This window comes from Coregonus clupeaformis, chromosome 9 (genome assembly GCF_020615455.1).
Source record: "Coregonus clupeaformis isolate EN_2021a chromosome 9, ASM2061545v1, whole genome shotgun sequence".
NCBI lineage: Eukaryota > Metazoa > Chordata > Actinopteri > Salmoniformes > Salmonidae > Coregonus > Coregonus clupeaformis.
This window is the reverse complement of record NC_059200.1, coordinates 44,529,846-44,544,744: the sequence shown is the minus strand read 5'-3', so window position 1 is coordinate 44,544,744 and position 14,899 is coordinate 44,529,846. Positions and strand designations below refer to the sequence as shown.

Below are 14,899 nucleotides of genomic sequence, written 5' to 3'. Positions count from 1 at the left end.
TGGAAATCTGTCTTTTGGGCTGATGAGTCCAAATTTGAGATTTTTGGTTCCAACCGCTGTGTCTTTGTGAGAAGCAGAGTAGGTGAACGGATGATCTCTGCATGTGTGGTTCCCACCGTGAAGCATGGAGGAGGAGGTGGAATTGTGTGGGGGTGCTTTGCTGGTGACATTGTCTGTGATTTATTTAGAATTTAAGGCACACTTAATCAGCATAGCTACCACAGCATTCTGCAGTGATACGCCATCCCATCTGGTTTGGGCTAACCAGGAATAACCAGTCACCATTATGGGAACTAAAAACAATGGTTTTGTGATAGGAGATGACGGAACACTCACGGAGCGGTGACGGGAGTCATACCGCCTAGATAGGGAGCCGCCAGGAGATCTGTGGTCCGTGTTGGTGTAGGGGGTGCTGCCCACCTCCATGGGTGAGGACTCGGAAGCAGGGAGGCTTCCATAGCTCAGATAGGATGAGCGTTGAGGCTCCGGGAGGTGTTGGGAACGCCCTCTCTCTCTTAACATGTCGTCAAGATGGATGGACGTGGTGATGAGGGTATCAAGGTCCATCTCGTCGTCCCGACATGCGAGTTCTGTCTTAATGTCCTCCCGTAAGCCTCTCCTGAAGGCCGTGCGCAGAGCACGCTCATTCCAGCCGGAAGACGGCGCCACCGTGCGAAAGCTCAGAGCGTACTCAGATGCGGGTCCCTCTCTCTGTTGTAGATGGAAGAGACGGTCACCCCGTCCTTTCCCTCCGTGGGATGATCAAACACCGCCCTGAACCGAGCGAGGAAGGTGGGGTAGGGAAGCGCCACTGCCTCCTCTCCTTCCCAGACTGCGTGGCCCAATCCAGCACCTTTCCTTTAAGTAGCGAAATGACCAGCGCTAACCTGGCTTGGTCAGATGGATATGCCCCAGGCTGACGCACCAGATAAAGTGAAACCTGTAGCAGGAAGCCGTTACATTTAGTAGTTTTACGGTCATACCGCTCCGGTAGGGCGAGGGTTCCCGCAGAAGTGGGCGATAGCACGGGAACAGGTGGATTGGATGCACTCAGATTATGCAGAGTTTGGAGCACTTCCTGCATGGTGGCGTTCAACTGGGCAAGCTGCTGCTGGTGCTGGTCGAGTCACTGGGAAACTCCTGCTGCATCCATTTTTGTGGTGTGTGATTCTGTGATGAGTACTGATATACGAAGAGGCAAGACGCAGACGCAGGAATTAACAAGGTCAAGGTTTACTTAATAATGAGAAAGAGAATACCAAAGAGAGAGTAAACGACACAACGCTTAACAATCACACACAACACAATACAGAACAGTCCAGGGCTAAATAGGGGTGGTGATGAGATGATGAAGTGCAGGTGCACTGGAGGTAATTAGGGTGCGTTGGGTTTCCATTCCGGTGTTGCCGAGTGGTGCGCTCAGACCGGTGGCTCAGTAGACCGGCGAATCAGAGCGCCGGAGGGGAGCAACGGGAGGAGACGTGACAGCTGTCAACAAGGCAAAGGGTGGCTATTTGATTTGATAAAATATATTTGATTTGTTTAAAACTTTTTTGGTTACTTCATGATTCCATATGTGTTATTTCATAGTTTTGATGTCTTCACTATTATTCTACAATATAGAAAATATAGTAAATAGTAAAAATAAAGAAAATCCCTTGAATGAGTAGGTGTTCTAAAACTTTTGACCGGTAGTGTACATCAAGCAAGTATTTTTATATTCCACAAGTATTATCAGATTAACAGTACTGTACAGATAATTGTTACAAATGCTGGGAAACACTCAAATACATGTAGGTTTTTTTTTTTATCACAAAAGCAGTGCACTGGGCCTTTACTAGTCCTGTATTAGTGGACCGACACAGACATCTATAGTCCGGACAAAAAAAAAATCTGCATCCCCCCCCTCAAATATCAACTGTAATGATGGGAGTGTAAAACTATTGACTATAAACATGTGCTGTCTTCTGTTTGATTTATACAGCTTGTGTCATAAGGGAGATCCAAGGCAGGTTGGATAAATTTGCATACAGGAAGGGACCAGGAAATCTGGTCACAATAAGGACGCAGTGAGCAGATAAGAGACACATTTTATTACCATATGTAGACTCAACAAATCTCAATCAGACAGTGATCGAATCATCTTGATCAGATGACGACAACCACATGTTAATGCAAGGTGTAGCCACAGCTTTTGTAAAGATGGGAGAGGAGGACACAGTGAGGAGATCTTGTTATATAATTTGATCTATCTTATTGTAGTTCCATATGTTGCTGAATGATACAATACCAACATGTGTATAGCTTGTAATGAGTTTGGTAAAATACCATCTCTTTAATATGAAACATTTCTAAAGATCATTATTGTGACGCCATACTGAGGTCCTTGAGTTGTAATGTGTCAAAGTCACATCTTCTCACCTCGGAAAGTATTCAGACCCCTTGACCTTTTCCACATTTTGTTATGTTACAGCCTTATTCTAAAATGTATGATTTTTTTTCTTCTCATCAATACCCAATAATGACAAATGTATTACAAAAAAATATATATAATAATATCACATTTACATAAGTATTCAGACCCTTTACTCAGTACTTTGTTGAAGTACCTATGGCAGCGATTACAGCCTCGAGTCTTTTGGGGTATTACGCTACAAGCTTGGCACAACACCTGTATTTGGTGTTGCAGATCCTCTCAAACTCTGTCAGGTTGGATGGGGAGCGTCCCTGTACAGGTCTGTCAGAGTGACCATCGGGTTCTTGGTCACCTCCCTGTCCAAAGCCCTTCTCCCCCGATTGCTCAGTTTGGCCAGGCAGCCAGCTCTAGGAAGAGTCTTGGTGGTTCCAAACTTCTTCCATTTAATAATGATGGAGGCCACTGTGTTCTTGGGGACCTTCAATGCCTTCAATGTTTTGGTACCCTTCCGCAGATCTGTGCCTCAACACAATCCTGTCTTGGAGCTCTACGGACAATTCCTTCGACCTCAGGGCTTGATGTTTGCTCTGACATGCACTGTCAACTGTGGGACATTATATAGAAAGGTGTGTGCCTTTCCAAATCATGTCCAATCAGCTGAATTTAGTACAGGTGCACTCCAATCAAGTTGTAGAAACATCTCAAGGATGATCAATGGAAACAGGATGCACCTGAGCCCAATTTCGAGTCTCATAGCAAAGGGTCTGAATACTTATTTAAATAAGGTATTTTTATTTATTTATTTTTTATTTTTTGCTAACATTTCTAAAAACCTGTTTTCGCTTTGTCATTATGGAGTATTGTGTGTAGATTGATGTGAACATTATATTAATCCATTTTAGAATAAGGCTGTAACGTAACAAAAGGTGGGTAAAGGGAAGGGGTCTGAATACTTTCTGAATGCACAAATGCATATCTGTTTACTCTAGTGGAAGTTAAAAAGTGATACATGGTTGTATTACATAACCTGCATCCTCCTCCTTCACTTCCTCCAGCTGGTTCTTAGTAAATTGTAGTTCAGTCTTGGTGACAAAGCTCCACTTTCAGATCAACCACCTTCTCTTACTGTTCTTCAGTCTGGCATCCATGGCTAGAATGACAGACAGTCATTTAAAAACGTACAAAAATAAATGCAAATCCAATATTTAGATGCTGAATACAAGACAAACTAATTTTACGAAAAAAGTAAACCTGACAAAGATCCCAATTGAACGTTGTTTGTGTGTATTTCAATAAACACTGTGGGAGCTTATCAGACATAAGGACATTATTTTTCATAGAATGTCATTCAATCAGTCTATTCACTTAATGTATAATTCTTGGCTAAAATACATTACCTTTACTGTCTCTCTTCAGCTCCTCCACCTCTTTCTTGTCAGTCTGTTCTCACTGCTTGTTTCAGCTAAATCCAGATGTCAGGTTGGGTGGTGGTCTGTGGGTCAGTCAAGGGTGAAGTTTGGGTCTTGTCATAAACGTTAATCCCCCCTCAACCATGACATAAGATCACTGTTGGCTCCTCTTAGGTAGTACAGTTGGAATTACATCAAGGTCTCCAGACAACAACATTTGTGGATAAGATAATGTTTTACTGAGTTATTTAAAAGGTATGGCGTGGGAAATACTGACCTGTTATTTATCAAATTCAAAGTGTGTGTGTGTGTTTCTCTCTCTCTCTCTCTCTCTCTCTCTCTCTCTCTCTCTCTCTCTCTCTCTCTCTGTCCCCAGTGAAGCCCTCTAAGCCACGATGTTGGATGGAGGGCAGGCTGTTGGAGGGTAGTGACGTTAAGATGAGCTGTAAGTCTACAGATGGCTCTGACCCCATCAACTACAAATGGGAGAGGGTGCTGGACAAGGGCAAGTATGTAGGGAAGCTGCCCCCACTGGCCCTCATAGGTAAGCCCTCAGAATGCCAGACCAATTTCAAATCAGATCTACCACCTCCAGTGTCCTTATTTGTGTCCAGTCATGTTAGTGACAAGTGTTGGGAGAGTCACTACTCCCATGCAGACTTGACCAAGTTCTTATTCAATAACAATCCCTTATCTACATGTACAGCGCCTTCAGAAAGTATTCAGACCCCTTTACTTTTTCCACATTTTGTTAGGTTACAGCCTTATTCTAAAATTGATTAAATTGTTTTTTTCCCTCATCAATCTACACACAATACCCCATAATGACAAAGCAAAAAACTGAAATGTCTACATAAGTATTCAACCCTTTACTCAGTACTTTATTGAAGCACCTTTGGCAGCGATTACAGCCTCGGGTCTTCTTGGGTATGACGCTACAAACTTGGCACACCTGTATTTGCGGAGTTTCTCCCATTCTTCTCTGCAGATCCTCTCAAGCTCTGTCAGGTTGGATGGGGAGCTTTGCTGCACAGCTATTTTCAGGTCACTCCAGAGATGTTCGATCAGGTTCAAGTCCGGGCTCTGGCTGGGTCACTCAAGGACATTCAGAGACTTGTCCCAAAGCCACTCCTGCGTTGTCTTGGCTGTGTGCTTAGGGTCGTTGTCCTGTTGGAATGAGAACCTTCACCCCCAGTCTGAGGTCCTGAGCGCTCTGGAGCAGGTTTTCATCAAGGATCTCTCTGTTCTTTGCACCGTTCATGTTTGCCTCGATCCTGACCCATTCCTTGCCGCTGAAAAACATCCCCACAGCATGAGGCCAAAGAGTTCAATCTTGGTTTCATCAGACCAGAGAATCTTGTTTCTCGTGGTCTGAGAGTCTTTAGGTGCCTTTTGGCAAACTCCAAGCGGGCTGTCATGTGCCTTTTACTAAGGAGTGGCTTCCGTCTGGCCCCTCTACCATAAAGGCCTGATTGGTGGAGTGCTCCAGAGATGGTTGTCCTTCTGGAAGGTTCTCCCATCTCCACAGAAGAACTAGAGCTCTGTCGGAGTGAATATCGGGTTCTTGGTCACCTCCCTGACCAAGGCCCTTCTCCCCCGATTGCTCAGTTTGGCCGGGCGGCCAGCTCTAGGAAGAGTCTTGGTGGTTCCAAACTTGGTGGTTCCAAACTTCCATTTAAGAATGATGGAGGCCACTGTTTTTGCTTTGTCATTATGGGGTATTGTGTGTAGATTGCTGAGGATTTATATTCATTTAATCCATTTTAGAATAAGGCTGTAACGTAACAAAATGTGGAAAAAGTCATGGGGTCTGAATTCTTTCCGAAGGCACTGTACCTATTCTGGGAAATTGGCCACAGTCACATCTGTTACAGCAAATGTCTGAGTTGTCCAATCCCAAATCAAACACCAGCCCCTATGCCTTGTTTTTTTGTGTACTGTAGATCTTCTAGGATTGGATAGTTTAGGCAATATGGCAAAAACTCAGAATCAGAGGGTAAGTTACAGCTATAATGCAATGCTGCAGATACTTATTGAATCCTATTAGATCTACAAAAGTGCAAGGGGGCTAGCGGTTGGTTTGGAATTGGGCCAATGATCATTGGTCCAAAAAGCAGTAGTCTATATCAGGAACAGGGAACAGTACTATTCATCACACATCCACAGAAACATTATGAAAGTGACCTTGTGTCACGCCCTGGCTCTGGGGACTCTCGTATGTTGAGCCAGGGTGTTAGTTTCTATGTTTTGTGTTGTAGGTTGTGGGTCTAGTTTTTGCATTTCTATGTTGGCCAGGGTGGCTCCCATTCAGAGACGGCTGTAGCTCGTTGTCTCTGATTGGGAGCCATACTTAGGTAGCCGTTAGGCATTCGTTTGGTGTGGTTTCTTGTTCCGTATTGGTTTTGTGTAGTGTAACCAAGGACGTCACGTTATCGTTTGTTGTTTTGTTCGTGTGGTGACTCTAATAAATAAGTATGTTCACATTCCACGCTGCGCATTGGTCCTCTCTTCCCGACGATCGTGACAGAAGAAACCACCATATCTGGACCAAGCAGCGTGTCCAGGAGCCAACGCCAGAGGTGAATCTAAAGGATATCAACCTCGACTGGGTCAAGCCGCGCGAGGAGGAGAGAGGCTGGACTTTGGAGCAGTGGAGTGAGAGTTGGGCGAGAACCATGGAGGCCTGGTCCACGGGGGAGAGACAAGCCCAGACATTTTTTAGGGGGGGGCTCACGCTGTTGACGACGGGGCAGCAGGAGTACGGGATAGAGTGGTTCAGCGGGTTAGCAGAGGAGGCCGCCAGGTTACGGGGGCCACTGGTCACCAAGGGGAAGGAGAGTGTAGAGGCACGGCTAAAGGTACTGGGGTGTGTTACCAGTCCGGTCCGGCCCGTTCCTGATCCCCGCGTAGGGCCAGTGGTGTGTGTCCCCAGTACGGTCCGGCCTGTTCCTGCTCCCCGCACCAAGCCAATGGTGCGCGTCGCCAGCCCAGCCCGGCCTGTTCCTGCTCCCCGCACCAAGCCAATGGTGCGCGTCGCCAGCCCGGCCCGGCCTGTTCCTGCTCCCCGCACCAAGCCAATGGTGCGCGTCGCCAGCCCGGCCCGGCCTGCTCCTGCTCCCCGCACCAAGCCAATGGTGCGCGTCGCCAGCCCGGCCCGGCCTGTTCCTGCTCCCCGCACCAAGCCAATGGTGCGCGTTGTCAGCCCGGTCCGGCCCGTCCCTGCTCCCCGCACCAAGCCTGTGGTGCGCGTCGTCAGTCCGGCACAGCCCGTGCCTGTTCCACCGGTGCCTGGTCCGGCACCGGTCAGCTGCTCCACTCCGGAGCTAGAGCAATCCCCTCCACTAGTGTTCAGTCCAGCTCCGGCCAGCAGGGTCAGACCGGACCAGGGGCGCTTTGGGGGGTTAGAGAGGGAGTGGGGGTCATGCCCGGATCCGGATCCGCCGCCGATGCGGAGTGCCCACCCGGTCCCTCTCCTGTTGTGTTTGGTTGGCGCGGTCGGAGTCCGCGCCTTTGGGGGGGGTACTGTCACGCCCTGGCTCTGGGGACTCTCGTATGTTGAGCCAGGGTGTTAGTTTCTATGTTTTGTGTTGTAGGTTGTGGGTCTAGTTTTTGCATTTCTATGTTGGCCAGGGTGGCTCCCAATCAGAGACAGCTGTAGCTTGTTGTCTCTGATTGGGAGCCATACTTAGGTAGCCGTTAGGCATTCGTTTGGTGTGGTTTCTTGTTCTGTATTGGTTTTGTGTAGTGTAACCAAGGACGTCACGTTATCGTTTGTTGTTTTGTTCGTGTGGTGACTCTAATAAATAAGTATGTTCACATTCCACACTGCGCATTGGTTCTCTCTTCCCGACGATCGTGACACCTTGCAGGAACATGCAGTAGAGACACCAATTTGGATGGTCACTCTGAATTAGTTTACCTTTATACATTTACATTCTTAACTATCACAATTTTTCTTAAACCATCTCATTTTATGAATGAATGGTTGTTCAAACACTCTCCAAATAACCATACCCTGCAATGGTGTTTCTGGATGTGATAGTTGAGAAAAGCTTTGAATTGCATCACAATCACTGTACCTTGTCCTGTTGTTTTTTCTTGTGAAAGATTTGAAGAACTCAGAGAAAGTGACACTGAGGAACCTGACCAAGGAGAGTGCTGGGGTGTATAAATGTACTGCCAGCAACGATGTGGGAGAGGAGAGCTGCACCGTAGAGGTCAAGATGCACTGTGAGTATCCCAGGCTATAACCAACACACACACACACACACACACACACACACACACACACACTGCCTGATATTATAACCCCATAAATGTTACCAAAAATGGTCTGTAGGACTTCAAAACAGTAATAGCTATCACTTTCTCCCAACCTGTGAATCATCTTTATCTTTGTGTGCATTTCAGATGTGCGGGGCATGGGTGTGGTGGCAGGCGCCATGGTGGGTGTGTCCTTCGGCGTCCTCCTCATCATCCTCATTATCTGGCTGGTGTTCCGCAAGAAGGAGAAGAAGAAATACGAGGAGGAGGAGACTCCTAATGAGATCAGGTAAACACACACACCCAATCACACACAAGCACATTTAGGTTAGTGTGGTTAATTTGCAGATAATCAATTACACAGAACAAAATCAACCAGAAATAACAAAAAGTAAATACATCAACAGATGGGGTGGGGAAAAACCCTCCCCTAGTTGGTACAAAAAAGGACTTCACTCTGTCCACCAACACAAGTCTACACCACCACCACTTAAACCAGACTGCGTAGCATCCTCTCTCCAGCCTATGTATACCATCCCCTTTCCTCCATATCCCGCCGGTACTGTAGCTCCAGTACAGCCGCACCATCCCTCACTTCTCAGAGCAGATTCAAGCATCCTAAATTATGTCTGATAATGCTGCTGGCAGTGCTTGTTACAACAGCAGCTATTTTGGGGCGATAGCAGAACATCTGCGCTGTTGCCTATTTGCGAGTGTCAGGCTGAATTATGCAGGCACAGGGGGATGGCTGAGCATCAATAATGGAGTGGCACGGCAAGGGAAGGGAAGAGTCACAGAGCAGACAGTCACTACGGTCCTGTTTACATATGGAGCATTATCGGCGACACACCCACTCGTACACACACACTCACACACACACACACAGTCTAAGATCAGACGACTGTTTAGAAAAGGTGAGTGGTTGAAAATGACGTAGTGATCATTAATCGCATGTCGTTGATGTGCTGTAGGAACTTAACCTAACTAGGGTTCATTGTAAGAAGGGGATACCAGTTATTCAGCCATTCAGAGTACCATGTATTTGGCCAGTTACCTCAAATAATGATATTATATAGTTGTGTATTATTATGCGTTATGCATTGCATTTAAACCATTATAAGTGTGCTTATAATGCACTCATTGTGCATTATGTGGAAGGTTTTCATTTAATTAATATTACCACTTATTTAATTTAGTGAGATTCTTCGATATTCTGAGCCACACCTGTCTTTGTCTCTGTCTCAGGGAGGATGCTGAGGCTCCCAAGGCCAAACTGGTGAAGCCCAACTCTCTCTCCTCATCCCACTCTGGCAGCTCCCGCTCGGGCACCTCCTCCACCCAATCCATGGTCCACACCAGCGCCCCCCGGGGGCCCCGCGCCCGCCTGCCTGCCGTGGCCGCCCTCAAGGAGAACGGCCAGCCCCACAGCTTCCTCCAACAGCCTCCCGCCTACACACAAGTGGTCCCCAAAACCCCAGAGCCCCGCACGGCCCCGGCCAAGCCCAGCCCTCCCCCCAAACTGAGCCCCGGGAACCTGGCCCGCATGGGGGCAACGCCGGTCATGATCCCTGCCCAGACCAAGGCCTTCCAGACTGTGTAAGAGGGAAGGAGGGACAAAGGAGTGGACTTAGAAACAAGAAGCACCAGTACACAGCTGATAGCATCCCCCAGCCTGCCCCCAGAGACCCTGTGAAAACCAGCTATACCATAATGTAAAACTCCCCCTTACTCATAGTCGCCAACTAAAAGTATTATTGGGCGCATTCATATGAAGGGAAGATTTTCTTAAGAAGAGCTTTCGCCCGCCTCTCCTGTACAAACAATACAGAGCAAAATCTCACGTTCACATTCCCTTCCCATGACGACAGAACTTTAGTCGGATTTTGCTGACGCGGGCAGTGTTGTGTATCATACTCTGAGGTGGCAGGAACAGGGGAAGGACCCTAAGTAGATTTTAGGTATTTTTAAACTAAATTGACAGAGCTGTGAAAGTGGGAGAGTTATGGACGGAGGGAGTGAGAGCAAACAGAGGACTAGAAAATAACAAACAAAGGAGAAACACAGGCTGCATAGCTCCCCAGAGAACAAGCCAGGGTGTCTGGGTGTCTAACGCCACCTGCTACCGACCAGATCAAACCAGACGGCAGAAAAAACAAAAAGTCCAAAACAGACAGGAAAAGTAAACAGCTCTCCAAACACCTGCTTTCCCGGGCTTGCCTGGGCACCACACCTGCCAAACTCACACTCCGCCACACCGAGCAATCAACATCTCTGAGGCTGCTTCGGTGGCATTGCACACCTCCATGTATCCCTGGATTTCCGCCAAGGCCAGCAGGCATGGTGATTGGCTCAGAGAGGAAGGAGGGGGGCACCGATCGATCGCCAAACCAATGAGAGTGGATGAAAGTCTGCTGCTGATGCAAGAGGGATGCTTTCCTGTAATTGTACAAAGATGATATAGCTGACTCCACATAGACACATCACCTGTCATTCTATATACCTGCAAAAGGGTCACTCCCAGCAACATGGACATATCGGTATTGATTTCCCTTGCTTCCATGTTTTCTGTGTATCCAGCACTATGCACTTAACAAGTCTGGACATATGTAACGTTATTTTCCCATGTTCATGGACAGTGTCATTTAAGCCAATAGGAATATATAATTTGGTGGTCAACATAGGGGATTATTAATGGCTGTGATATGTATTGCTGTGGGAGAATAGTTCATGTTTGCTTTTTTCTATTTCATTTATCTCAGATTCCTCTGAATGTTTAAGGATTGTTATTAAAGGGATGGACATAAGCCCTATCGATAAAGTGCCACTGTTGATGTTTGATGAAAATGGTTTTTGTTTGTGTTGTGTAAATAGCATGTCCATTAATTCGAATGAATGAACAAACGAATGAATGTGTTGATATATCTCAATGAGGAGCAGAGATTTGCAGTAATAAGTTGAATCACCTACAGTTGAACTGTGTCTGTAGCTGAAAACATGCTAAATATGTTCTGTATTATGAGAAAATGAACAAAGCGCCATTACACATCATAATATATGTGTTGGTTCGGCACCCTCTTGTAATTATAGAAGAACGGCAATGATGATCCTGAAGAGTGCCTTCTGTTAACATATATATTTTAATTGAATACATCACAGAAAAGTGATGTCACAACACAACTTTACCATTTCGAATGGTTAACCCTATGGTACGGTACACCTGAAATTGATTCCATTTCAAGCAGATGAGGAATGAAAAGGACAATAGCTTTGAGTGATTTTGTTTAACCAAATCATTCTATCAAAGTCTCTTCATGGTGGCCAAACACAGAATTTAAACGCAAACTCAATAAAATGTCCTGGCTGAAAGTGTTGGATTATGCCCTATCCTTTTCACTGACTTAAATGTCAATTTCTGCCTGAGCTCTCCTCAGATCCAAAGGTGTCACTTTTGCATAGCGATATTCTTGTCTGCGTGTACGCAGCAGCACATTGGTCCTTCAGCATTATGACTGCTTCCTCCCGAAGAGACACCCCTGTTATTTTTGCTCCCTCGCAATACAGTGCATGTGATGGATGAGATGTCAGGAGGTATTTGGAGTGACTGATGCTGTGGCGCCCTCCAGGATAACCCAGCACACTCATCTTAGATCACCCAGGAGGGAGCGGGCTCTACTCATCCCACAGTGCAGAGGGAATAAGAGTGCACTCACACTCTGGCCTCTGAAATGGTTGGAACCAGGACAGGGGTACTCGGGAGTCTATACTCCTTGAAAAACATTACAAGTTAACCTGGCTTTTGGTTCATGCCTGATTGAAATCCACCAGATTCACCTTTAGTAATCATTTTCTTTTGTAATGTCACTCCAGTTGTGAAGGTGAAATTATCTCCTGAATCAAGGGCAGTTCCAAGAGCGAAAATAAAGCTTTGTCTTGTTGAGTCTCTTGAGTCTCTTGAGTACTTCTAGCTTGCCCACTGCTGGTTGAAAAGCTCCTTTAAACCAGGAGACGGATGAGTGGCAAGATGAGAGGACGACACCTGAGGGAGAGCTCCTGATTACCCACCACAACCCTCTTAGAAAGCCAATACAGAGGGGCCTAGTGGCTGACTGAATGCAGCTCTTATGGCAGTTTGATGCGGTGTGATATGCACCAGGAATTATTTTCCAGTTATCCGAGTGGCTCTGTGAATTTCCCTGGTTTGCAAGCTACCTTTCGCTGCCCATCTCATTCAGCCGTGGCAGAGCGCTCTGCATCCTGAATCATTAGGATTTCCACCCTTTTCGTTGGAAAGTCTTCCTTGGCAGACAGGAGGAATGGGAAGACCGTCTTCACCAAACCATGCTGGGGATTGGAATAACATGAACCACAGCCATTACATTGCCCTTTCACCATGTGCCGACTCCAAAAGGACATTACCGTAGGTTAGCTAGTATGAAACTTGCATCTTGATGTCATTCATTAGTGTCTGTCTACTCTGAAGACCTCCACTATTGGTTGAGTGATGGGACCTCTGTGTTAGATACCATGCATACAGTGTAACGTTAAAGGGAGAAAGAATCCTTCCAAAGCTGAAAAACGATGGATATGCATGTCACTGATACTTAACTAGAGAAAGAACAAAACAGTATTTTTGCCTCAATAAATATATCAATTATAATCTTAAAACAAATACTATGACTGTAAATAAGCAAGGTTTTATACATGTTTGGTTTGTTTTAAGTTTCTTTGTTTGGGTTAAGTATTCAATCTGATGTACTTTGCTCTTTCTTAAACTGTCCCCTCTGTTTGTGTTTTGCTTGCGTTTAGTCCTTTTAACACACAAACACTGTTAGAAGGACAATATGTTTTCTCTCACTCTATTTTCTTTGATTGACAATGCCATGCAGTTACTTTGAGTTGTGGTAAACCAAAAAGGCCATGTATTTACCGTCCTCTTGAGTGAAAATTGTATATTTGTACAATATCTGAATAAGTACTGTTTTGGTTTGTAATAAAGCATTTGATGAAGAGCCACTTGGTTTGATTGTTCTCTACTTCAGACATGCAGACACACATATTGGTTTCCTGGACACATATTAAGCCATTTCAATGGAGATTTTCTACTGTGCATGCTTTTTAGTCTAGTACTTAATTGGTGTCTGGGAAACTGGCGTAAATATAGAAATACACATACTAGTGCCTGGAGTTGATCTAGTCTAGTGGTTAAGGCCCCAGCCTCTGACAAATGTATGGTATCCCTGCCTGTGTGGGATCGAATCCTGGCCTTTTTGCCTCTGTATCTCCCTTCTATTCAAGCCTGTCGCTGTCAAAAAACCAATAAAATCCTAAAAATATATATTTTAAAAAAGAATATATAGACGACTTCCCCTTGACATCTCAGATCATTTTCAACTTTGACCCCTGGGTTTTCTCAGACACAGACCATACCCACAGATCCAATCAGAATACAAACCATTCCATCTCAACATTTGGTGGGGCAGTGAAGGGCATATTAGACGGCTGACCATAAGGTTGCTGTGTGAAACACCAGATGGGGTCTGCGTGCTGTTGTGCCCTTGAGTGCGGCTCTTCAACAGAGTGGGCTCGCAAACAATGTCCATCTGTACAATGTCCCTCCAGATTAGGGTGTCTATAAGCAAAGTCATAAATAACCATTATAATCATGGAAACTGCTGGACAGTGAGAATGCTGACCTTCTAATTGATCGAGTGAGGACACTAAATTTGCTGTGACTCTGCGGCAACACACAACAACAACTATCAACCAACCACTGTCCTCCTCAAGATTCCCCATCTGTTTGTTTCATTGGCTATGACACTGTACTGCAAAAATAATGGAAACACCAACATAAAGTGTCTTAATAGGGCGTTGGGCCACCACGAGCCGCCAGAACAGCTTCAATGCGCCTTGGCATAGATTCTACAAGTGTTTGGAACTCTATTACAGGGATGCGACCCCATTCTTCCATGGGAAATTCCAACATTTGGTGTTTTGTTGATAGGGGTGGAAAATGCTTTCTCAGGTGCCACTCCAGAATCTCCCATAAGTGTTCAATTGGGTTGAAATTTGGTGACTGAGACAGACACAGACACACACACACACCCTTTAAATCCCCTACACTCCTTTGAGACATCTCTTCCAGTCACTGAGGTCTCTTGTTCTAGCCATGGTAGCCAAATAATAATGGGCAACTCTGCATTTTTATACATGACCCTAGGCATGTGGTCCTCTGTAGCTCAATTGGTAGAGCATGGCGCTTGTAACGCCAGGGTAGTGGGTTCGATCCCCGGTACCACCCATACGTAAAAATGTATGCACACATGACTGTAAGTCGCTTTGGATAAAAGCGTCTGCTAAATGGCATTATTATTATGAAGGGATGTTAATTGCTTAATTAAGTCAGGAACCACACCTGTGTGGAAGTACCTGCTTTCAATATACTTTGTATCCCTCATTTACTCACGTGTTTTGTTTATTTTGTCAGTTACCTGTACATATACTAGTAATACATAAAAAACATTCTCTGGCCAACTAGGGCGCTCATTTAACAATAAGAAGGCAATGATGCACTCTACTGGTAAAATATAACCATTACATTACACTGTGAGTGATATTGTTCTAAAACCTCTCCTCAGGGACCCTTATCCATTCCATGTATTTTATCTATTCCAGAGCTCGCACACCTGGGGTGTTCATTACGTCTTACAATGGGAACCATTTACCGTTTGAGAACCAAACAGAAGCAAACAGAGCAAACGGAACGAAACGGGACCAACCTGAATTTGTCCAATAGAAACTCTCATTTTCGTTG

General features: G+C 45.6%; 1 protein-coding gene across 1 annotated transcript in view; it reads left to right on the top strand.

The window, feature by feature from the left end:
- LOC121573987 (CXADR-like membrane protein) overlaps positions 1 to 13,095 on the top strand; it is a 124,803-nt gene extending 111,708 nt beyond the window's left edge. The window contains exons 4-7 of the mRNA XM_041886425.2: positions 4,202 to 4,369; positions 7,933 to 8,055; positions 8,236 to 8,377; positions 9,334 to 13,095. Coding sequence (XP_041742359.1) covers positions 4,202 to 4,369; positions 7,933 to 8,055; positions 8,236 to 8,377; positions 9,334 to 9,688 — 788 coding nt within the window. The 3' untranslated portion in view covers positions 9,689 to 13,095. The remainder of the gene's footprint in view (positions 1 to 4,201; positions 4,370 to 7,932; positions 8,056 to 8,235; positions 8,378 to 9,333) is intronic.
- Positions 13,096 to 14,899: the final 1,804 nt, after the last annotated feature.